Below are 25726 nucleotides of genomic sequence, written 5' to 3' on the forward strand. Positions count from 1 at the left end.
TTCTAATAGGAAGACCCTTCAAATCAACTTCAAACCATGAAAAATTCCGATTTTGAAAATTTTGTGAAAAATTTGAAAATTGCTGCTATATTTTGAAGCCCTCTGATGTCTTCCAAAAGTAAAAACCTGTACACCAAAAAAAGGGGCTGTCACGATGCCGGCTGGCAGGTAGTGGATCCTCTGTGTCAGAGAGGGATTGGCGAGGACCGCGCTAGTGGACCGGTTCTAAGTCACTACTGGTTTTCACCAGAGCCCGCCGCAAAGCGGGATGGTCTTGCTGCGGCGGTAGTGACCAGGTCGTATCCACTAGCAACGGCTCACCTCTCTGACTGCTGATGATAGGCGAGGTACAAGGGAGTAGACAGAAGCAAGGTCGGACGTAGCAGAAGGTCGGGGGCAGGCGGCAAGGTTCGTAGTCAGGGTGGATAGCAGAAGTACTGGTACACAGGCTTTAGACACACAAAACGCTTTCACTAGGCACAAGGGCAACAAGATCTGGCAAGGGAGTGCAAGGGAGGAGATCAGATATAGCCAGGGAGCAGGTGGAAGCCAATTAAGCTAATTGGGCCAGGCACCAATCATTGGTGCACTGGCCCTTTAAGTCTCAGGGAGCTGGCGCGCGCGCGCCCTAGAGAGCGGAGCCGCGCGCGCCAGCACATGACAGCAGGGGACGGGAACGGGTAAGTGACCTGGGATGCGATTCGCGAGCGGGCGCGTCCCGCTGTGCGAATCGCATCCCCAACGGCCATGACAGAGCAGCGCTCCCGGTCAGCGGGACTGACCGGGGAGCTGCAGGGAGAAAGACGCCGTGAGCGCTCCGGGGAGGAGCGGGGACCCGGAGCGCTAGGCGTAACAGTACCCCCCCCATTAGGTCTCCCCTTTTTTTTGTCCGGTGACTGCCTCCCCTGGGATGAGGACACCGGGAAGGAATGGATGGTTTCCTCAATGGCAGGCAGTACAGCAGGAGTAGGAATGGGGAGGGAGGGCAGAGGGTGAAGCTTGGCACGGGGCAGGAAGACACAAGGACGGGAGCCATGAGGGGACACAGAGGCTTGCCTGATGGGACTGGGAGGGGGGGAGAGGCATTTCCTGTGGCAGGCAGAGTCCTTAACGACCTTAGGGGGACCGGATACAGGAGGAACCACAGGGTCACGGCAGGGAGTACTGGGAACCGGTTGAAGGCAGTCCTTGGAACAAGAGGGGCCCCAACTCCTGATCTCCCCAGTGGACCAGTCCAGGGTTGGGGAATGGTGTAGAAGCCAGGGTAGTCCAAGGAGAATTTCGGAAGTGCAATTGGGAAGGACCAAAAATTCGATTTTCTCGTGATGAGGTCCGATGCACATTAGGAGGGGCTCCGTGCGGAAACGCACGGTGCAATCCAACCTGGCTCCGTTGACCGCGGAAATGTGGAGTGGCTTGACAAGACGGGTCACCGGAATGCGGAATTTATTCACCAAGGACTCCCGAATAAAATTCCCAGAGGCACCAGAGTCCAGGCAGGCCACGGCTGAGAGGGAAGAGCTGGCTGAAGTAGAAATCCGTACAGGCACCGTGAGACGTGTGTTACGCCGAGCGCTCCGGGTCCCCGCTCCTCCCCGGAGCGCTCGCTACACTCTCCTCACTGCAGCGCTCCGGTCAGATCCACTGACCCGGGGCGCTGCGATACCGCCTCCAGCCGGGATGCGATTCGCGATGCGGGTAGCGCCCGCTCGCGATGCGCACCCCGGCTCCCGTACCTGACTCGCTCTCCGTCGGTCCTGTCCCGGCGCGCGCGGCCCCGCTCCCTAGGGCGCGCGCGCGCCGGGTCTTTGCGATTTAAAGGGCCACTGCGCCGCTGATTGGCGCAGTGGTTCCAATTAGTATGTTCACCTGTGCACTTCCCTATATCACCTCACTTCCCCTGCACTCCCTTGCCGGATCTTGTTGCCATCGTGCCAGTGAAAGCGTTTCCTTGTATGTTCCTAGCCTGTGTTCCAGACCTCCTGCCGTTGCCCCTGACTACGATCCTTGCTGCCTGCCCCGACCTTCTGCTACGTCCGACCTTGCTTCTGTCTACTCCCTTGTACCGCGCCTATCTTCAGCAGCCAGAGAGGTTGAGCCGTTGCTAGTGGATACGACCTGGTCACTACCGCCGCAGCAAGACCATCCCGCTTTGCGGCGGGCTCTGGTGAAAACCAGTAGTGACTTAGAACCGATCCACTAGCACGGTCCACGCCAATCCCTCTCTGGCACAGAGGATCCACTACCTGCCAGCCGACATCGTGACAGTAGATCCGGCCATGGATCCCGCTGAAGTTCCTCTGCCAGTTGTCGCTGACCTCACCACGGTGGTCGCCCAGCAGTCACAACAGATAGCGCAACAAGGCCAACAGCTGTCTCAACTGACCGTTATGCTACAGCAGTTACTACCACAGCTTCAGCAATCATCTCCTCCGCCAGCTCCTGCACCTCCTCCGCAGCGAGTGGCCGCTTCTGGTCTACGACTATCCTTGCCGGATAAATTTGATGGGGACTCTAAGTTTTGCCGTGGCTTTCTTTCCCAATGTTCCCTGCACTTGGAGATGATGTCGGACCAGTTTCCCACTGAAAGGTCTAAGGTGGCTTTCGTAGTCAGCCTTCTGTCTGGAAAAGCCCTGTCTTGGGCCACACCGCTCTGGGACCGCAATGACCCCGTCACTGCCTCTGTACACTCCTTCTTCTCGGAAATTCGAAGTGTCTTTGAGGAACCTGCCCGAGCCTCTTCTGCTGAGACTGCCCTGTTGAACCTGGTCCAGGGTAATTCTTCCGTTGGCGAGTATGCCGTACAATTCCGTACTCTTGCTTCAGAATTATCCTGGAATAATGAGGCCCTCTGCGCGACCTTTAAAAAAGGCCTATCCAGCAACATTAAAGATGTTCTGGCCGCACGAGAAATCCCTGCTAATCTACATGAACTCATTCACCTAGCCACTCGCATTGACATGCGTTTTTCCGAAAGGCGTCAGGAGCTCCGCCAGGATTTGGACTCTGTTCGCACGAGGCGTTTCTTCTCCCCGGCTCCTCTCTCCTCTGGTCCCCTGCAATCTGTTCCTGTGCCTCCCGCCGTGGAGGCTATGCAGGTCGACCGGTCTCGCCTGACACCTCAAGAGAGGACACGACGCCGCATGGAGAATCTCTGCCTGTACTGTGCTAGTACCGAACACTTCCTGAAGGATTGTCCTATCCGTCCTCCTCGCCTGGAAAGACGTACGCTGACTCCGCACAAAGGTGAGACAGTCCTTGATGTCTACTCTGCTTCTCCACGTCTTACTGTGCCTGTGCGGATATCTGCCTCTGCCTTCTCCTTCTCTACTATGGCCTTCCTGGACTCCGGATCTGCAGGAAATTTTATTTTGGCCTCCCTCGTCAACAGGTTCAACATCCCGGTGACCAGTCTCGCCAGACCCCTCTACATCAATTGTGTAAACAATGAAAGATTGGACTGTTCCATACGTTTCCGCACGGAGCCCCTTCTAATGTGCATCGGATCTCATCACGAGAGGATTGAACTTTTGGTCCTCCCCAATTGCACTTCCGAAATTCTCCTTGGACTTCCCTGGCTTCAACTTCATTCCCCAACCCTGGATTGGTCCACTGGGGAGATCAAGAGTTGGGGGCCCTCTTGTTCCAAGGACTGCCTAAGACCGGTTCCCAGTAACCCTTGCCGTGACTCTGTGGTTCCTCCTGTAACCGGCCTCCCTAAGGCCTATATGGACTTTGCGGATGTTTTTTGCAAAAAACAAGCTGAGACTCTACCTCCTCACAGGCCTTATGATTGTCCTATCGACCTCCTCCCGGGCACTACTCCACCCCGGGGCAGAATTTATCCTCTGTCCGCCCCAGAGACTCTTGCCATGTCTGAATACGTCCAGGAAAATTTAAAAAAGGGCTTTATCCGTAAATCCTCCTCTCCTGCCGGAGCCGGATTTTTCTTTGTGTCCAAAAAAGATGGCTCTCTACGTCCTTGCATTGACTACCGCGGTCTTAATAAAATCACGGTTAAGAACCGCTACCCCCTACCCCTCATCTCTGAACTCTTTGATCGCCTCCAAGGTGCCCACATCTTTACCAAACTGGACTTAAGAGGTGCTTATAATCTCATCCGCATCAGAGAGGGGGATGAATGGAAAACGGCATTTAACACCAGAGATGGACACTTTGAGTATCTGGTCATGCCCTTTGGCCTGTGCAACGCCCCTGCCGTCTTCCAAGACTTTGTTAATGAAATTTTTCGTGATCTCTTATACTCCTGTGTTGTTGTATATCTGGACGATATCCTGATTTTTTCTGCCAATCTAGAAGAACACCGCCAGCATGTCCGTATGGTTCTTCAGAGACTTCGTGATAATCAACTCTATGCCAAAATAGAGAAATGTCTGTTTGAATGCCAATCTCTTCCTTTCCTAGGATACTTGGTCTCTGGCCAGGGACTACAAATGGATCCAGACAAACTCTCTGCCGTTTTAGATTGGCCACGCCCCTCCGGACTCCGTGCTATCCAACGTTTTTTGGGGTTCGCCAATTATTACAGGCAATTTATTCCACATTTTTCTACCGTTGTGGCTCCTATCGTGGCTTTAACCAAAAAAAATGCCGATCCCAAGTCTTGGCCTCCTCAAGCGGAAGACGCCTTTAAACGGCTCAAGTCTGCCTTTTCTTCGGCTCCTGTGCTCTCCAGACCTGACCCATCTAAACCCTTCCTATTGGAGGTTGATGCCTCCTCAGTGGGAGCTGGAGCTGTCCTTCTACAAAAAAATTCTTCCGGGCATGCTGTTACTTGTGGTTTTTTTTCTAGGACCTTCTCTCCGGCGGAGAGGAACTACTCCATCGGGGATCGAGAGCTTCTAGCCATTAAATTAGCACTTGAGGAATGGAGGCATCTGCTGGAGGGATCAAGATTTCCAGTTATTATTTACACCGACCACAAGAACCTCTCCTACCTCCAGTCTGCCCAACGGCTGAATCCTCGCCAGGCCAGGTGGTCCCTGTTCTTTGCCCGATTTAATTTTGAAATTCACTTTCGGCCTGCCGATAAGAACATTAGGGCCGATGCTCTCTCTCGTTCCTCGGATGCTTCTGAAGTTGAACTCTCTCCGCAACACATCATTCCTCCTGACTGCCTGATTTCCACTTCTCCAGCCTCCATCAGGCAAACTCCTCCAGGAAAGACCTTCGTTTCTCCACGCCAACGCCTCGGAATCCTCAAATGGGGTCACTCCTCCCATCTCGCAGGTCATGCAGGCATCAAGAAATCTGTGCAACTCATCTCTCGCTTCTATTGGTGGCCGACTCTGGAGACGGATGTTGTGGACTTTGTGCGAGCCTGCACTATCTGTGCCCGGGATAAGACTCCTCGCCAGAAGCCCGCTGGTTTTCTTCATCCTCTGCCTGTCCCCGAACAGCCTTGGTCTCTGATTGGTATGGATTTTATTACTGACTTACCCCCATCCCGTGGCAACACTGTTATTTGGGTGGTCGTTGATCGATTCTCCAAAATGGCACATTTCATCCCTCTTCCTGGTCTTCCTTCAGCGCCTCAGTTGGCTAAACAATTTTTTGTACACATTTTTCGTCTTCACGGGTTGCCTACGCAGATCGTCTCGGATAGAGGCGTCCAATTCGTGTCTAAATTCTGGAGGGCTCTCTGTAAACAACTCAAGATTAAATTAAATTTTTCTTCTGCATATCATCCTCAATCCAATGGACAAGTAGAAAGAATTAACCAGGTCTTGGGTGATTATTTACGACATTTTGTTTCCTCCCGCCAGGATGACTGGGCAGATCTTCTACCATGGGCCGAATTCTCGTATAACTTCAGAGTCTCTGAATCTTCCTCCAAATCCCCATTTTTCGTGGTGTACGGCCGTCACCCTCTTCCCCCCCTCCCTACCCCCTTGCCCTCTGGTCTGCCCGCTGTGGATGAAATTTCTCGTGATCTTTCCATCATATGGAGAGAGACCCAAAATTCTCTCTTACAGGCTTCATCACGCATGAAGAAGTTCGCGGATAAGAAAAGAAGAGCTCCTCCCATTTTTTCCCCTGGAGACAAGGTATGGCTCTCCGCTAAATATGTCCGCTTCCGTGTCCCTAGCTACAAGTTGGGACCACGCTATCTTGGTCCTTTCAAAATTTTGTGCCAGATTAATCCTGTCTCTTACAAACTTCTTCTTCCTCCTTCTCTTCGTATTCCTAATGCCTTTCACGTTTCTCTTCTTAAACCACTTATCATCAACCGTTTCTCTCCCAAATCTGTTCCCCCCACTCCTGTTTCAGGCTCCTCGGACATCTTCTCCGTCAAAGAGATTCTGGCATCAAAAAAGGTCAGAGGGAAAACTTTTTTTTTAGTTGATTGGGAGGGTTGTGGTCCAGAAGAGAGATCCTGGGAACCTGAGGACAATATCCTAGACAAAAGTCTGCTCCTCAGGTTCTCAGGCTATAAGAAGAGGGGGAGACCCAAGGGGGGGGGGTACTGTTACGCCGAGCGCTCCGGGTCCCCGCTCCTCCCCGGAGCGCTCGCTACACTTTCCTCACTGCAGCGCTCCGGTCAGATCCACTGACCCGGGGCGCTGCGATACCGCCTCCAGCCGGGATGCGATTCGCGATGCGGGTAGCGCCCGCTCGCGATGCGCACCCCGGCTCCCGTACCTGACTCGCTCTCCGTCGGTCCTGTCCCGGCGCGCGCGGCCCCGCTCCCTAGGGCGCGCGCGCGCCGGGTCTTTGCGATTTAAAGGGCCACTGCGCCGCTGATTGGCGCAGTGGTTCCAATTAGTATGTTCACCTGTGCACTTCCCTATATCACCTCACTTCCCCTGCACTCCCTTGCCGGATCTTGTTGCCATCGTGCCAGTGAAAGCGTTTCCTTGTATGTTCCTAGCCTGTGTTCCAGACCTCCTGCCGTTGCCCCTGACTACGATCCTTGCTGCCTGCCCCGACCTTCTGCTACGTCCGACCTTGCTTCTGTCTACTCCCTTGTACCGCGCCTATCTTCAGCAGCCAGAGAGGTTGAGCCGTTGCTAGTGGATACGACCTGGTCACTACCGCCGCAGCAAGACCATCCCGCTTTGCGGCGGGCTCTGGTGAAAACCAGTAGTGACTTAGAACCGATCCACTAGCACGGTCCACGCCAATCCCTCTCTGGCACAGAGGATCCACTACCTGCCAGCCGACATCGTGACAACGTGGAGAAGCCGACTTAGCATCGAGAGACGCCACACCCACGAGAGCTGGGTGCGAGCGTGCGTTTCCCAGGCGTGGAGGACGGATAGGGCAATCCACCAAAAAATGTTCGGTACTGGCACAGTACAGACAAAGATTCTCTTCCTTACGGCGATTCCTCTCTTCCAGGGTCAGGCGAGACCGATCCACTTGCATGGCTTCCTCGGCGGGAGGCCTAGGCGCAGATTGCAGTGGAGACTGTGGGAGAGGTGTCCAGAGATCTAAGTCTTTTTCCTGGCGGAGCTCTTGATGTCTCTCAGAAAAACGCATGTCAATGCGAGTGGCTAGATGAATGAGTTCATGCAGGTTAGCAGGAGTTTCTCGTGCGGCCAGAACATCTTTAATGTTGCTGGATAGGCCTTTTTTAAAGGTCGCGCAGAGGGCCTCATTATTCCAGGATAGTTCAGAAGCAAGAGTACGGAATTGTATGGCGTACTCGCCAACGGAAGAATTACCCTGGACCAGGTTCAGCAGGGCAGTCTCAGCAGAAGAGGCTCGGGCAGGTTCCTCAAAGACACTTCGAATTTCCGAGAAGAAGGAGTGTACAGAGGCAGTGACGGGGTCATTGCGGTCCCAGAGCGGTGTGGCCCATGACAGGGCTTTTCCAGACAGAAGGCTGACTACGAAAGCCACCTTAGACCTTTCAGTAGGAAACTGGTCCGACATCATCTCCATGTGCAGGGAACATTGCGAAAGAAAGCCACGGCAAAACTTAGAGTCCCCATTAAATTTGTCCGGCAAGGACAGGCGGAGGCTAGGAGTGGCCACTCGCTGCGGAAGGGGTGCAGGAGCTGGCGGAGGAGATGATTGCTGCTGAAGTTGCGACTGAAGTTGGTGCACAATGGTGGACATTTCCGACAGCTGGTGGGTTAGATGGGCGATCTGTCGGGATTGCTGGGCGACCACCGTGGTGATATCAGAGATATAAGGCAGAGGGACCTCAGCGGGATCCATGGCCGGATCTACTGTCACGATGCCGGCTGGCAGGTAGTGGATCCTCTGTGTCAGAGAGGGATTGGCGAGGACCGCGCTAGTGGACCGGTTCTAAGTCACTACTGGTTTTCACCAGAGCCCGCCGCAAAGCGGGATGGTCTTGCTGCGGCGGTAGTGACCAGGTCGTATCCACTAGCAACGGCTCACCTCTCTGACTGCTGATGATAGGCGAGGTACAAGGGAGTAGACAGAAGCAAGGTCGGACGTAGCAGAAGGTCGGGGGCAGGCGGCAAGGTTCGTAGTCAGGGTGGATAGCAGAAGTACTGGTACACAGGCTTTAGACACACAAAACGCTTTCACTAGGCACAAGGGCAACAAGATCCGGCAAGGGAGTGCAAGGGAGGAGATCAGATATAGCCAGGGAGCAGGTGGAAGCCAATTAAGCTAATTGGGCCAGGCACCAATCATTGGTGCACTGGCCCTTTAAGTCTCAGGGAGCTGGCGCGCGCGCGCCCTAGAGAGCGGAGCCGCGCGCGCCAGCACATGACAGCAGGGGACGGGAACGGGTAAGTGACCTGGGATGCGATTCGCGAGCGGGCGCGTCCCGCTGTGCGAATCGCATCCCCAACGGCCATGACAGAGCAGCGCTCCCGGTCAGCGGGACTGACCGGGGAGCTGCAGGGAGAAAGACGCCGTGAGCGCTCCGGGGAGGAGCGGGGACCCGGAGCGCTAGGCGTAACAGGGGCCAAAATATTGGTTATCAAAAGTATAAATCTTTATTACAAACTTAATAAAAACAATCCAAAAGATTAAAAAGTGGCAGTATTATGAAAGCAGTTAAACACACAGAAAAGATGGAGGTGAGTATATCATATAAAGCATCTGATGGAAATGATCAACCTACATAATAATAGGTCAAACGGTAAAGCTGGATTGCTGATGCCATATCCAGGAAAATCAACAAGACGCAAACACGACAAGCATGATAATGATGATGATTATACACTACAGGGAAAAGGGCTGGAAGAGGAAAGAAAAGGTCACAATTAACATATGAGAGACCGGCCAGACCATATACCCCCATACAATACCTCACCCCGAACGCATTTCCGCTAAGGCTTTGTCAAGGGGCGTGTCTCAGAACGGAAGCCAGCATGTTAAGTACACCAGGTCAGCTAATGAACACAATGCTCACCTGTCACATGGTGTGCTACATCCATATTTACCATAACTGGTATAGACCAGTATATGGAGGGTAACATTTGTTTATTTAATTCCCTATAGATTCCCTTTTGGGAATCCAAAAATAACCCTTGTTTCCCATATACTACTTAACTTGTTAAAATTCCATATACTTTATTAGGTTCTACACACTATTTAAAAACAAATAGCACTGTTTCCTTTTTTTGGTTATTTTGATGAGATAATTTGCTTGCGCAGATGTCTCTGCTGAAGGTGATATGTTTGTGTTAAAGCAACCCCGTGTGCCTGCAGGTCACACTCACTAGATTGCAAGGAACAGCAGTGCTAGAATTGTTAAAAATTCCACTCTGCCCCCCTCAACATGTTTCGCTACGACGTAGCGTTATCAAGAGGTAGCGGGCAACTGAGCGTGGATGCGATGTCAGTCATTCTTATAGCCTCTGTTTGTAGCGTCACTAATTGATTACAGGATGTTATCTTAGCCAATAGGGTGCGCCTGCCAGAGAAGCTCCCCACATTGGAAATGCCATTTTGATTGATGGGTACTTGCTCAAATCGGAGTCCCACCCAGATGGCCTCCAGGCCAACCGCACTCTTGTCTAGCGCATTGGCCAATCCCTTCCTTTGTTTACCTACTACGTCTGCATGCGACGTAGGCTGCGCGATCTCCGCTGCGCGAACACTCTGTCTGGATCCTCTATCACTTTGTGCATTGTCTCGTATGCGCATTCTCGCGTGCGCGAGCTGTTTATTTCTGACAGGTAGATGCGCAGAACTGTATGCGCGAGCTCTTAGGTTTATTTAGGGAGTAGGCTCATGTATTGTTACATACCTAATCTAGGTCCCATTAAATGGATATATATATAATTCTATTATTGATGTTAGTCAATCTTGGACTAGAAGGTCCTCCTGTATCTATCTAGTTTTCCTCATGGATATTGGAGATCTTGATATATAAAATGACGTGAGTTTTAAGGAGATGGAGAATTAAGGAAGGGGAGAGGGGGAAGGGGGGGAAGGGGGGAAAGGGGGAGAAAGAAAAGAATAGGGTTAAGGAAGGGGAGGGGGGAAGAGTGGGGGGGGAGGTGGGAAAGGAGGGGAAGGGGGGAAAAAAGGAAGGAAAGTATGAAGAGATAATAGGGAGAAGGGGGGGAGGGGGGAGGGGAGAAAGGGGGAGGGTTGGAGTGTATTGGAATATTACTTAATCCTTTATCAGTTTTAGCTTTCTTTCTCTCTTTTCTTCTCTTTTATTCCTGCTTTTCTTTTTTTACAACATTTTTCTCTACTTTTCTTTTTTTCTTTTTAGATGGATGGATCTCTCTCTCTCCTATAGCTCTCCACTCATCCGCAGAGAACAAACCATCTCTCCCCGTCTTCTCATCTCCACAGGTAAGTATTATGGTGCACTGTTTGCATATTCCATTAGTATTCTATGTTATTCTATTTTTTGATAGATACAGTATATGGTCTTAGATTAGATAAAATTTAAATCCAATGGGGCCTATATTGGTATATAGATACCTATATTAATTGGCTATAAGTTTGATTTTGACTCGACATATGCTCACTGTGTAGATAGTTATAACTTCTATTTGAGTGTTTTTGATAATCATAATATACTCTTTAATGATAGGCAGGCTTCTTTAGAGAAAGGCCGAAAAGGTAAACCCTTCATTCAGTCCCTGTGGGCTAAGGGTTTTTAATCTATATATCCATGTTGCCTCCTCTCTCAATAGTTTTTTATCTAGGTTTCCTCCTCTTGGACCCAGGCGGGGTTTAAGAAAACCCCAAAACTTTAAATTTGACATATCTCCCCTGTGTATTTTACGAATGTGTCTTGCTAGAGGGGTATCTACACCTGTTCTAATTGTGCTGAGGTGTTGGGATATTCTCCTCCTTAGCTGTTGTGTGGTCTTGCCCACATACATCTTTGGGCACCCACATTCTGCGATATAGATTACTCCGGTGGTCTGACAATTTATGAATTCTCGAATTTCATATTTACGTCCATCTGTGATGTTGACAAATTCTTTTTTCTTTGGCATAAACCTGCAGAAATTACATCCTCCACATGGATGGGATCCTTTTACCTTTGATTTTAACCACATTGTGTCTGTTTTCTCTTCTTTATAGTGACTATGCACCAGACACTCTCTGACATTTCTACCTCTGCGATAGGTCACACTTGGTCTTTCGGTAAGTACTTCTTTGAGATCACTATCCTCCAAAAGGATCGGCCAGTACTTTTTTAGGATCTCTAGAACCTGCTTGTTGCACTGGTCAAAGGTTCCTATGCATCTCACCAGGCGTGGTTGTTCATCAATTTTTTTATCTCTCAGTAGTTCTCCCCTTGGGGTGTCCCTAGCTCTCGCAAAAGCACGGTGTAGAGTCTTTTTCGGATAACCTCTGGCTAAAAAGCGATGATATAGGAGTTTACTCTCCTCCAGAAAAGTAACTTCATTTGAACAGTTACGTTTGGCTCTGAGATATTGGCCTATAGGTATGCCATTTTTGAGAGGTCTCGGATGGAAGCTTTTCCAATTGAGAAAGCTATTAGTAGATGTGGTTTTTCTAAATACTTTTGTCTGTATGCTGCCTCCAGGCTCGAAAGAGATCTCTAAATCCAGAAAGGATAAGGAGTTGGACTTAATTTCTGATGTAAAGTGCATTCCAATCTTATTGTTGTTCAGGCTATTTACAAACTTATTAAATAGAGTGATAGTGCTATCCCAAAACAAAATGACATCATCTATATATTGCCCCCAAAATAATATGTGCTTCGTGAATTCCTCATGCTCATCTGAAAATACTATTGTGTCCTCCCACCACCCTAAAAATAAATTAGCAAAATTCGGTGCGCATACTGTGCCCATTGCTGTGCCTTTGTGCTGTAAATAAAAGTGACCATCAAATGTGAAGTAATTATGTGTCAGTAGGAAGTAAAGAAGAGTAGTGACAAATTTGTTGTGCTCTGTGAATTGTGAACCTCTAGTGTTGAGAAAGTGCTCTACTGCCTTTATTCCCAAATTATGTTCAATATTCGTGTACAAGGCCTCTACATCAAGGCTCGCGACAAATGTGCCCGGTGGGAATGTGATCTCTTCGAGCCGGGAGACAGCATCTCTGGTATCTTTTATGTATGAGGGCAAGGAAGCCACAAAGGGTGATAGGATTTGATCTACATATGAACTAATTCCTTCTGTTAGGTTGTCATTTCCCGATACTATCGGGCGTCCTGGAATTGGGTCCTTTTGTTTGTGAATTTTGGGCAACGCATAAAACGTTGCCATAGTGGGTTTTAAATTCAACATTGCCTTATATTCCTCTTCTGTAATCATGCCCTTCGATTTCCCATCCAGCAGGATGTTTTTCAGTTCTGTAACATACTTGTTTGTGGGGTTTAGATCTAATCTCTTATAAGTGCTTTGGTCTTCCAGCAATCTTAACACCATATTTTTGTAATCGTCTCTCATCATGATTACTATGTTGCCCCCCTTATCGGAGGGTTTGATGACCATTTGATCATTTTTTTTCTAATTCTTGAAGAGCTTGGTTTTCATTTTTGGTGAGATTATTATTATGTCTACTAGGTGTTACTTTTTCGATTTCTGAACACACCATTTTGACGAAGGTGTCTATGTTATTAAATTGACTAAATGTTGGTGTTGTTTTACACTTAGGTTTTAGGGTGGAGAAAGGTGGAAGCTCCACAGATCTGACTCCCGTCTCATTCTCCTCCAGAAGATCCGTCAGGTCAGTAATCACTTGTTCATCTCTCCTTCTATTTTCTCCCCAATTACTAGAATTATTTTTATGTACTTTATGCAAGGCGAGCTTTCTCGCAAAGAGATTAATATCTTTGGCCCATATAAAAGGGTTGAATTTGGGGGTCGGGGTGAAGGATAACCCCTTACGTAAGATTGACTCCTGGTCTGATGTTAACTGTATCTTGGAGAGGTTACATATCTGCATTTGTCCATCAGTCCCTAAGTGGGTCTGGGGTGTAGTGGGTTTTGTAAGTATCCCCACTTCTCCCTGTCTCTGAGTTGGATGCCTCCTCCTAAAAAATGGGGTTGTTGTTGATTTGTTCCCCCTCCAGGTTGTATATGTGGATGGGCCACCGCCACTGATTGTTGAATTTGGGGTATTAGTTGCGGTAAAGAGGAGTAGGATGCCAAGGATGTATCCTGCAAATTTCCAGTATTTTGTGCTAATGTCTGGGATCCTGGATTTTGTGTCCATATCTGCTGTTGTTGATAATTAGGATTCGTATAGTTATACTGATTCGGAGTGCCTCTCTGTTGGTTATATAGGTTATGTTGTTGAGCTCCAGCACCTTGGCCTCTATTTGTCTGACTCCTATTTGGCCTTCTGTACCCGTATTTCCGTTTATTTTTTGCCTTATATCTCTCAGTGTTGGGGTGGGCACCCTTACTGCCTGACTGATCGTCTGACTCATATATTTCTGATTCAGATATGTCAGTATATTTATTGTACTGATTGTAGATGTTTTCTGTACCTCTTTTTATGTATATCAATCCTGTCTCAAAATCTTTTTTGTCTCTTACGTATTTCCGATGTTTACGTTCTTTAAGCTCAGATTGAAAGCTCTCAATATGTTTTTGTAATTGTTGTTCTAGATTGTTGAATTCAGTTTGTGATTTGAAGACCTTTATCTCTTCTATCTGTTCCTCCAATTGCTTGGTAACCTCACCAAAGATCTTTTTTTCATATGTGACCAAATAGTCAAGCATACGAAGTGAGTTTTCTGTCAGGAGCTGTTGCCAGCCTTTAATAAACTCTAGATCCTCTTGGTGTGAGTTAGGAGTAATATTTATCCTAAGTCCCCTGTATACTATTTTTTGTTGCAGGTACGTCTCTAAACTAGCAATCTCCCACCATGAGCGTAGATACTTCTTGTATGTTTTTTGTAGATTACGAAAGGCGGAGTTTATGTCAATTTGATTTAATGGCAGCTCATTTGCAGAGAAAACATGCTGCGCCTGGGTAATAAATGATTCTGGATTTAGTTTTCCAGATAGAAAACCTGCCATCACTTATGTTGGCTATTTCGCCTGGTCTGTTAACATGAGGGGATTATCCATATTTGGCGCAGCATGATGTAGGAAGTCCGGCTCTAGTGTAGCGACGTGCGCCTAAACACGTGATGCGGACGTCACTACAAGAGTATTGCGAGATCAGTTTAGATCTCACGTCAGTGATTGTTTACAGTGACGCGTGGTCAGTGCAGACTAGTGAGCAGTGCAAGAGAGGAAACACTCACCGTCCACCAGAAAGAAGTGTGACCCAGGATTTGGTTAAATCTGTGGAAAAAGAAAGAATAAAATATGCACAATAAAACCTAATAGTAATAAATCATAATGCACAACTGTTACAAAAAAAATATTAATTGTGAAAAAGTATGTAAGGGGAATGTGTAATAAGAAATAATTGGTGGGTTGTGTGTACAATGAACTCCTAAAAGGAAGAGGAGACTGGGTGAACTGAACTAAAATATGACCAATTGCACATAAAGATGTCTTACTACAAAAGTGAATGGTGAATGTGGCAAAGTGTAGTGTAAATGGGGAGACATGTGTAGAATAGAACAGTCACACACAGGTGACTAGTAGGTGACTAAGTGAAACTAGTGTGAAAAATGAATAATGATAAAGGAATATGAATGGAAGAATAAGTGAAAATATGATGATATGCAAAAAAGTATAAGTGGAAGGAGGGTCCGTGAGAAGGGGACACAAGTGAATAATCCAATATGAAAAAAGGGGACACCAGGGAAAATAATGTTGGGATCATGTGAGGATGGGAAGTAAAAGTGAGTGACCGAGTGTGCCATAAAATTGTAAGTCATGTGAGTATTTACATAAGTGAAAGTGGTCGTGTATGTACAAATGGTAAAAATAATGAATAAATGGCAAGATTTTAAAGGCCATAAAGTGCTTTTAGTGTATTGCACAAAATTATATTAAAGGAGTAGTCCAGTGGTGACCCAGTGGTGAACAACTTATCCCCTATCCTAAGGACGCGGGAAGGGGGCGTGTCAACCTCTGCACGAAGCGGCGGCCGACACGCCCCCTCAATACAACTCTATGGCAGAGCCGAAGCGCTGCCTTCTGCAATCTCCGGCTCTGCCATAGAGATGTATTGAGGGGGCGTGTCGGCCGCCGCTTCGAGCGGAGGTCGACACCCGCTATCTGACCGGAGAGCCTGGCCCCCGTACAGAGAGATCGCAGGGGGCCCCAGCGGTCGGCCCCCTTGCGATCTCAAACTTATCCCCTATCCTTAGGATAGGAGATACGTTTTTCACCACTGGAGTACCCCTTTAACAATTTATAAATTTATAAAGGTATCTATTATAAGGGTATATGGCCTATTATAAGGGTATAAGGCCAAAACTTTTTTTTATATATCAACTGGCTCCGGAAAGTTAAACAGATTTGTAAATTACTTCTATTAAAAAATCTTAATCCTTCCAATAGTTATTAGCTTCTGAAGTTGAGTTACTGTTTTCTGTCTAACTGCTTTCTGATGACTCACGTCCCGGGAGCTGTCCAGCTCCTATGGGGATATTCTCCCATCATGCACAGCTCCAGGGACGTGACATCATCATTGAGCAGTTAGACAGAAAACTTCAGAAGCTAATAACTATTGGAAGGATTAAGATTTTTTTTATAGAAGTAATTTACAAATCTGTTTAACTTTCCGGAGCCAGTTGATATATAAAACAAAGTTTTTGCATGGAAAACCCCTTTAATAACCATTATGAGAACAACACCATGTAGACAGTTGGACACAAAGTGAACATATGGCATGGGGCTCCACAGGAAGAGGCTGAAAAAAGAAAGAGGAGTAAAGACGTTAGACATATATCACACATACGGTGAATCATAAAAACAAATTAAAAACAAAGACCAGAAATGAGACACTAGACCAAGATTAAAGACCATAAAAGATATATCGATATCTAGATGTTTACATGTGTGATATTACACATGTACACTGGCATCTATGTACCAGCATTCGGAACTACAGAAATGGTCCAAAACTGGCATGGTCATTTAAACCAAAAGGATGTAACGTTTTAAGACGATGAATCCATCGTGTTTCCAATTGCGCCAGTTTTGTTTTTAAGTCGCCTCCCCTTGTGCCACTGAATACCTTGTCAATCCACTGAATACCTTGAAGGGGGATTGACAAGGTATTCAGTGGCACAAGGGGAGGCGACTTAAAAACAAAACTGGCGCAATTGGAAACGCGATGGATTCATTGTCTTAAAACGTTACATCCTTTAGGTTTAAATGACCATGCCAGTTTTGTACCATTTCTGTAGTTCTGAATGCTGGTACATAGATGCCAGTGTACATGTGTAATATCACACATGTAAACATCTAGATATCGATATATCTTTTATGGTCTTTCATCTTGGTCTAGTGTCTCATTTCTGGTCTTTATTTATAATTTGTTTTTATGATTCACCGCATGTGTGATATATGTCTAACGTCTTTACTCCTCTTTCTTTTTTCAGCCTCTTCCTGTGGAGCCCCATGCCATATGTTCACTTTGTGTCCGACTGTCTACATGGTGTTGTTCTCATAATGGTTATTAAGGTCCGGCCATATACCCTTATAATAGATACCTTTATAAATTTATAAATTGTTAATATCATTTTGTGCAATACACTAAAAGCACTTTATGGCCTTTTAAATCTTGACTTTTATTCATTATTTTTACCGTTTGTACATACACGACCACTTTCACTTATGTAAATACTCACATGACTTACAATTTTATGGCACACTCGGTCACTCACTTTTACTGCCCATCCTCACATTATCCCAACATTATTTTCCCTGGTGTCCCCTTTTTTCATATTGGATTATTCACTTGTGTCCCCTTCTCACGGACCCTCCTTCCACTTACACTTTTTTGCATATCATCATAGTTTCACTTATTCTTCCATTCATATTCCTTTATCATTATTCATTTTTCACACTAGTTTCACTTAGTCACCTACTAGTCACCTGTGTGTGACTGTTCTATTCTACACATATCTCCCCATTTACACTACACTTTGGCCACATTCACCATTCACTATTGTAGTAAGACATCTTTATGTGCAATTGGTCATATTTTAGTTCAGTTCACCCAGTCTCCTCTTCCTTTTAGGAGCTGTTGTTCATTGTACACACAACCCACCAATTATTTCTTATTACACATTCCCCTTACATACTTTTTTCACTATTAATAATTTTTTTGTAAAAGTTGTGCATTATGGTTTATTACTATTAGGTTTTATTGTGCATATTTTATTCTTTCTTTCTTTTTCCACAGATTTAACCAAATCCTGGGTCACACTTCTTTCTTGTGGAGGGTGAGTATTTCCTCTCTTGCACTGCTCGCTTGTCTGCACTGACCATTTCACACTTTGGTGGCACTTACCTGCTTTTAACATCATGTTGCTTAGCAACATATAGCACTTTGATGTCTTATGCGGCTGCACGCATGCGTACTCCCGTAGCCCCAGCGCGAATCCATCGGCGCTGTGGCTGCGCGAGTCTCGCATATCGCGATATTTTCACAGTGATGCGTGCATCACGTGATCATGCACACGTCACTGTAAACAATCACTGACATGAGATCTAAACTGATCTCGCGATACTCTTGTAGTGACGTCCGCATCACGTGTTTAGGCGCACGTCGCTACACTAGAGCCGGGCTTCCTACATCATGCTGCACCTAATATGGATGTAGCACACCATGTGACAGGTGAGCATTGTGTTCATTAGCTGACTTGGTGTCCTTAACGTGCTGGCTTCCGTTCTGAAACACGCCCCTTGACAAAGCCTTAGCGAAAACGCGTTCGGGGGGAGGTGAGGTATTGTATGGGGGTATATGGTCTGGCCGGTCTCTCATATGTTAATTGTGACCTTTTCTTTCCTCTTCCAGCCCTTTTCCCTGTAGTGTATAATCATCATCATTATCATGCTTGTCGTGTTTGCGTCTTGTTGATTTTCCTGGATATGGCATCAGCAATCCAGCTTTACCGTTTGACCTATTATTATGTACGTTGATCATTTCCATCAGACGCTTTATATAATATACTCACCTCCATCTTTTCTGTGTGTGTAACTGCCTTCATAATACTGCCACTTTTTAATATTTTGGATTGTTTTTATTAAGTTTGTAATAAAGATTTATACTTTTTATAACCAATATTTTGGCCCCTTTTTTTTGGTGTACATGTTATATAGGCATATGGTTGATACTATTAGTGCCTCTCTTGTTTCTATGTATTAAAAGTAAAAACATGTCAACTTTATGATGCAAACATAAAGTAGACATATTGTATTTGTGAATAAAAAAAATTTATTTGGAATATCCATTTTCCTTACAAGCAGAAAGCTTCAAAGTTAGAAAAATGCTAAATTTTACATTTTTTCATCAAATTTTGGAATCTTTTACCAAGAAATGATGCAAGTATCGGCAAAATTTTACCATAACATAAAGTAACATAAAGTAGAATATGTCACGAAAAAACCAATCTCGGAATTAGAATGAAAGGTAAAAGCATCCCAGAGGTATTAATGCTTAAAGTAACAGTGGTCAGATGTGCAAAAAATGCTCTGGTCCTACAGTGAAAATTGGCCTGGTCCTTAAGGGGTTAAAGGAGCATCACAAACTTGAAACAATCTTATTTTTCCACAATTTTTAATCTTGTCTTTTTTAATCTTATGAACTATGTTACTATGCTGCGGGTTTAACCCCTTAAGGACCAAGGACGTACCGGTACGTCCTTGGTCCTGCTCTTCTGATATAACGCGGGGTTACACAGTAACCCTGCGTCATATCACGGCGGGCCCGGCGTCATAGTGAAGCCGGGACCCGCCTCTAATAGCGTGCAGCGCCGATCGCGGCGCCGCGCGCTATTAACCCTTTAGCCGCGTGCGCGGCTAAAAGTGAAAGTTCCCGGCTAGCTCAGTCGGGCTGTTCCGGATAGCCGCGGCTAATCGCGGCATCCCGAACAGCTGACAGGACAGCGGAAGGGCCCCTTCCTGCCTCCTCGCTGTCCGATCGCCGAATGATTGCTCAGTGCCTGAGATCCAGGCATGAGCAGTCATGCGGCAGAATCGTTGATCACTGGTTTCTTATGAGAAACCAGTGATCAACATAGAAGATCAGTGTGTGCAGTGTTATAGGTCCCTATGGGACCTATAACACTGCAAAAAAAAAGTGAAAAAAAAAGTGAATAAAGATCATTTAACTCCTCCCCTATTAAAAGTTTGAAGCACCCCCCTTTTCCAATAAAAAAAAAACACAGTGTAGATAAAAATAAACATATATGGTATCACCGCGTGTGGAAATGTCCGAATTATAAAAATATATAATTAATTAAACCGCTCGGTCAATGGCGTGCGCGCAAAAAAATTCCAAAGTCCAAAATGGTGCATTTTTGGTCACTTTTTATATCATTTAAAAATGTATAAAAAGCGATCAATAAGTCCTATCAATGCAAAAATGGTACCGTTAAAAACTTCAGATCACGGCGCAAAAAATTAGCCCTCATACCGCCCCATACACGGAAAAATAAAAAAGTTATAGGGGTCAGAAGATGACAATTTTAAACGTATAAATTTTCCTGCATGTAGTTATGATTTTTTCCAGAAGTCCAACAAAATCAAACCTATATAAGTAGGGTATCATTTTAATCGTATGGACCTACAGAATAAAGATAAGGTGTCATTTTTACCGAAAAATTTACTACGTAGAAACGGAAGCCCCCAAAAGTTACAAAACAGCGTTTTTTTCAATTTTGTCGCACAATGATTTTTTTTCCCGCTTCACCGTAGATTTTTGGGCAAAATGACTGACGTCATTACAAAGTAGAATTGGTGGCGCAAAAAAAAAGCCATCATATGGATTTTTAGGTGCAAATTTGAAAGTTATGATTTTTTAAAGGCAAGGAGCAAAAAACGAAAATGCAAAAACGGAAAAACCCCCGGTCCTTAAGGGGTTAAAGGGGTTCTCCACTCCCCAGCATTCGGAACATTTAGTCCCCCTCGTGACGCCACGTCCCGCCCCTCGTGATGTCACGTCCTGCCGGTGTGGCGGCCATCACACTCCCACCCATAGACTTGCATTAAGGGGGCTTGAAGTCATGAGGGGCGGGGCATGATGTCACAAGGGGGCGTGACAAACCGTGAAGCCCGCATCCAGCATTTGGAACTATATGTTCAGAATGCTGGGGAGTCGAGTACCCCTTTAAGACTACAACCTCCCAATGTACAGGACATGGCTCTTAACTGGCTAATCCCTTTAACCCCTTAACGGCGCAGGACGTATATTTACGTCCTGCGCCGGCTCCCGCGATATGAAGCGGGATCGCGCCGCAATCCCGCATCATATCGCGTCGGTCCCGGCGCTAATCAACGGCCGGGACCCGCGGCTAATACCACACATCGCCGATCGCGGCGATGTGCGGTATTAACCCTTTAGAAGCGGCGGTCAAAGCTGACCGCCGCTTCTAAAGTGAAAGTGAAAGTGACCCGGCTGCTCAGTCGGGCTGTTCGGGACCGCCGCGGTGAAATCGCGGCGTCCCGAACAGCTGATCGGACACCGGGAGGGCCCTTACCTGCCTCCCCGGTGTCCGATCGACGAATGACTGCTCCGTGCCTGAGATCCAGGCAGGAGCAGTCAAGCGCCGATAATGCTGATCACAGGCGTGTTAATGCACGCCAGTGATCAGCATTAGAGATCAGTGTGTGCAGTGTTATAGGTCCCTATGGGACCTATAACGCTGCAAAAAAAATGTAAAAAAAAAGTGTTAATAAAGGTCATTTAACCCCTTCCCTAATAAAAGTTTGAATCACCCCCTTTTTCCCATAAAAAAAATAAAACAGTGTAAAAAAAATAAAAAATAAACATATGTGGTATCGCCGCGTGCGTAAATGTCCGAACTATAAAAATATATCATTAATTGGCGTACGCGCAAAAAAATTCCAAAGTCCAAAAAAGCGTATTTTGGTCACTTTTTATATCATTAAAAAATGAATAAAAAGTGATCAAAAAGTCCGATCAAAACAAAAATCATACCGATAAAAACTTCAGATCACGGCGCAAAAAATTAGTCCTCATACCACCCCATACATGGAAAAATAAAAAAGTTATAGGGGTCGGAAGATGACATTTTTAAACGTATAAATTTTCCTGCATGTAGTTATGATTTTTTCCAGAAGTGCGACAAAATCAAACCTATATAAGTAGGGTATCATTTTAACCGTATGGACCTACAGAATAAAGATAAGGTGTAATTTTTACCGAAATATGCACTGGGTAGAAACGAAAGCCCCCAAAAGTTACAAAATGGCATTTTTTTTTCGATTTTGTCGCACAATGATTTTTTTTTCCGTTTCGCCGTGCATTTTTGGGTAAAATGACTAATGTCACTGCAAAGTAGAATTGGCGACGCAAAAAATAAGCCATAATATGGATTTTTAGGTGGAAAATTGAAAGGGTTATGATTTTTAAAAGGTAAGGAGGAAAAAACGAAAGTGCAAAAACGGAAAAACCCTGAGTCCTTAAGGGGTTAATTTAACTGTAGAACCCCTTTGTAAACATTTCAGGCATAAAAAGCTTATGGTCTAGTCTGTTTCAGACTCAAAGGCATCTGTACAAACTATATAAACATGTATATAATATTGTAAGTTATTAGCTTACCTTAAAGAAGCCTTTACATCCTTCACATGTTCTAACACCATAGTGTTGACAGGCAGCGTTATCTCCACACACTGCACAAGTTCCTTCCCCAGATATAGAGCTTCTACTAGATGGTGATGGCATACTTCCATCGCCTGTCATGTTAACTGCTTGACCAGTTGAAAGTGGAGAAAATACAAGATTTGATACTTTTGCTATTGGTAGACTAAAAGGTAAGGATTCTGCAGGAAGTTGTGTTGGGTTGTCTTCAGAACCTGGTGGTATGTTATGAGAAGAATCATAGCACACTGGAGGATTAGACAACGGTGTACATGGAGAATTCTTAAAATGAAAAACTGGAAATCGTGGAGAAACTGTTTTATGCGAGGAATCCATCAAGTGACTAGGAGCCATACATGAATGTGTACCTGATAAGTTGTGCGGTTCTTCCCATTGTGGAGACTGGTGAGTTGAAAATCCAAGTGTTGATAAAATTGATGGAGGTGATGATTTGAAATACACTGAAGTGCTAGGCATGGCATCTCGTGGTTGCTGAGAGATTGAACTTTGGTAGCTGGACAAATGTGTATTTTCTATTTTTATCAGTGGCCTCTGCCCAGATGTTTGCATTTGGTACAGACAAGAGGGCTTGAGTTCATAGTTTCCTGAATATCCCTCAATGAAAGTGCTAAAACTCGGCAAAGACGTTGTTGCTGAAGCTGTCATCTCAGTGCTGCTTAATTCCATGTTACATTTTGTAGTTGCAGTGTTTGTCATGTCTATAGTGGAATCAGATGCAGAACCATAAATCTGAGTAACATATGTAGAACCTGGAGGAGTAGGATTATACTGTACACAGGGCATATCTGTAGAAAAATCAAAATATTAAAAACATTAAATTGTATATAAATATCCTATGAGAATTATTTTTAGATTTAGTATACACAACACTTTTGTTTTACACTATCACTTAAGTAATATATTATATCACCGATATGAAAAAAAAAACATACATTTAACTGCAGGTAAAGTGTGCATATATAATATTACACCCCTATAATTACAAAAACGCACCACAACTGAATAGAGAAAAATGGATATCTCTCTTTATTAGGTTGTACAAAACAAGTTAAAAGACATAAAATACATGTAAGACATAGACAGCACCAGTGACATACAATGAATAGGTGTGGAGGCTCGACCAATAAGAATAAAGCCTAAAGTTAAGGAAGCAAATCAGGTACAAAGCATAGACATATATTAATATACAAAATGTTGCAAGTAAAAACCTGAGCAAAATTAAAGAAGAATAACATAAGGGTGCCAAACCATACCTATACCAACCCCAACGATCGTTTCGCTGTAGTATCGCTTCCTCAGGGGGCACCCCTATGTTATTCTTCTTTTATTTTGCTCAGGTTTTTACTTGCAACATTCTGTATATTAATATATGGCTATGCTTTGTACCTGATTTGGTCCCCTAACTTTAGGCTTTATTCTTATGGGTTGAGCCTCCACACCTATTCATTGTATGTCACTAGTGCTGTCTATGTTTTACATGTATTTTATGTCTTTTAACTTGTTTTGTATAACCTAATAAAGAGATATTAATTTTTCTATATTCAGTTGTGGTGCATTTTAGTAATCATAGGTGTGTAGTGTTAAGTAATATATTGTCAAAATGGTAATTCACATAGAAAGAGAAAAACACAGATGGTGCTTCCCGTGAAGGATTGTAACAACTACCATTATCGTTCTGCGTGCAGGACCACTCATGTTTTACTGTTGTGCAAGGGGCACAACTCCCATCATAGCCTTAAACACACTTCGGGGAGTTTTATCAAAACCTGTCCAAAGGAAAAGTTGCTTAGTTGCCAATTTTTCTTTTTTTCAGAGGCCTTTTACAAAAATGAAAGAAGCAATCTGATGGGTTGCTATGGGCAACTCTGCAACTTTTCTCCTGGACAGGTTTTGATAAATCTCCCCCACAGAGTGTGTAGTAGTTCCAACAGACACTTGTACAGTAGGCTCCTCCTAATGCTCACTACAAAGTCTGATCAGGAACGATGATATAGAACATCTGTGGTCTCACAATGACACCACCACAAAACTTTTTGTGGAGACCCCAGATGTTGTATATCAGTGGTCTCAAACTTAAATTATCTGGGGGCCACTGGAGGTATCAGCTTGGTGAGGCTGGGCCACATGCGTCCCTCACATATAATGCACCCATCGCGCGTCCCTCACATATAATGCCCCCACCGTGCGCCCCTCATCATCCACCAGAAACCCCCACCAGCAGTAGCACCCCATCATCGATCAGCAACACCCTCCACCAGCAGTAGCACCCCCATTATCCACCAGCAACACCCCCATTCCCCCTACCCCCTGTGGTAATAGCATGAGCTGATGGATGAGGGGGGTGCTACTGCTGGAGGGGTGTGGGGAAGCATTAGGTAGGTAGCAGTTTCCCCACATTAGGAAGGTAGCAGTTTCCCCACATTAGGTAGCATAGTTTCCCCACATTAAGTAGCCATAGCACAGTTTCCCACATTAAGTAGCCGTAGCACAGATTTCCCACATTAGGTAGCCTTAGCATGGATTCCCCACATTAGGTAGCTGTAGCACAGTTTCCCCACATTAGGTAGCGCAGCAAAGTTTCCCCACATTAGGTAGCCTTAGCACAGATTCCCCACATTAGGTAGCCTTAGCACAGATTCCCCACATTAGGTAGCCTTAGCACGGATTCCCATTAGGTAGCCATAGCACAGATTCCCCACCTGGACTGCGCTACTTACATCTGCAGGGACTTCCTGGCGGAGGTGCGCGCTATAAGTGACGTTATTGCACGCGCTGCGCAGGACGTTGGCGTCCCTGCGCGGCGCTTGCAAGGGCGTCACTCATCTTCGCCAGGAAGCACCCGCAGGCATATGTAAGTAGCAGTTTGACTTGTTGCCCCATCAAATATGCACCGGGTCCCACGTAGCAGTGTTTGCCAAAGTGTGGGAAGTCTTCCGGCATTTAGCCCTGCTTGCCCGAAGCAGGGCTAAATGCCTGAAGAAATCACCTGCTCAGTGCCCGGAACTGCATGTTGGGCGATACAAACTCCAGATCCCTGGTGTGAGCCACACAATTTAGTTCCGCAGGCCGGAGTTTGAGACCCCTGTTGTATATCACATTGTTAAAATAAAGGAAGGAGAAGATCGGAGGCTGAGATCGCGCTGTTGCAGACAAGTTCCAGGATACTAGTAGGTGTCTTAAATTCTTTTATTCACACAACGTGTTTCTGGATATTAATAATCCTTTCTTCAGGCTTGATACAAGACACAGAATGCAGGAGATATATATAAGGGAAGTGACGTATCGCACCTGGATAATACCACGCCCACAATTCTCACACAGGTAAATACTACATATAATCACTAAATAATAGATATATTCTATTCCACAATAGAGAATAGACCTATCCAATAACAGAAAGGATTATTTTGTATAAAAAAACGCAATAATACACAAATACATAAAAAGCACATTGATACATAAAAAACACACAATAAAACCTACATTAAAAGGCCGTTTTTTCTATACACTCATTTAACCCCTCGGGCCACATGGTATTAAATCTAAAAATCCAATAAGATTCTCG

At 45.5% G+C, this 25726-nt stretch overlaps 1 protein-coding gene and 1 pseudogene across 11 annotated transcripts in view; one reads left to right on the forward strand and one right to left on the reverse strand.

The window, feature by feature from the left end:
• The window catches only part of LOC130274610 (perilipin-2-like), a 40550-nt pseudogene extending 29703 nt beyond the window's left edge, over positions 1–10847 (forward strand).
• Positions 1–25726, reverse strand: part of NR4A3 (nuclear receptor subfamily 4 group A member 3) — a 534362-nt gene that overhangs the window by 339994 nt on the left and 168642 nt on the right. For all 11 annotated transcript variants that reach the window (XM_056520160.1, XM_056520158.1, XM_056520159.1 and 8 more), the window contains one exon: positions 22102–22946. In XM_056520160.1, the coding sequence (XP_056376135.1) occupies positions 22102–22944 (843 nt within the window). In that variant the 5' untranslated portion in view covers positions 22945–22946. The remainder of the gene's footprint in view (positions 1–22101; positions 22947–25726) is intronic.

The sequence above is a fragment of the Hyla sarda genome, chromosome 5 (assembly GCF_029499605.1).
Source record: "Hyla sarda isolate aHylSar1 chromosome 5, aHylSar1.hap1, whole genome shotgun sequence".
Taxonomy (NCBI): domain Eukaryota; kingdom Metazoa; phylum Chordata; class Amphibia; order Anura; family Hylidae; genus Hyla; species Hyla sarda.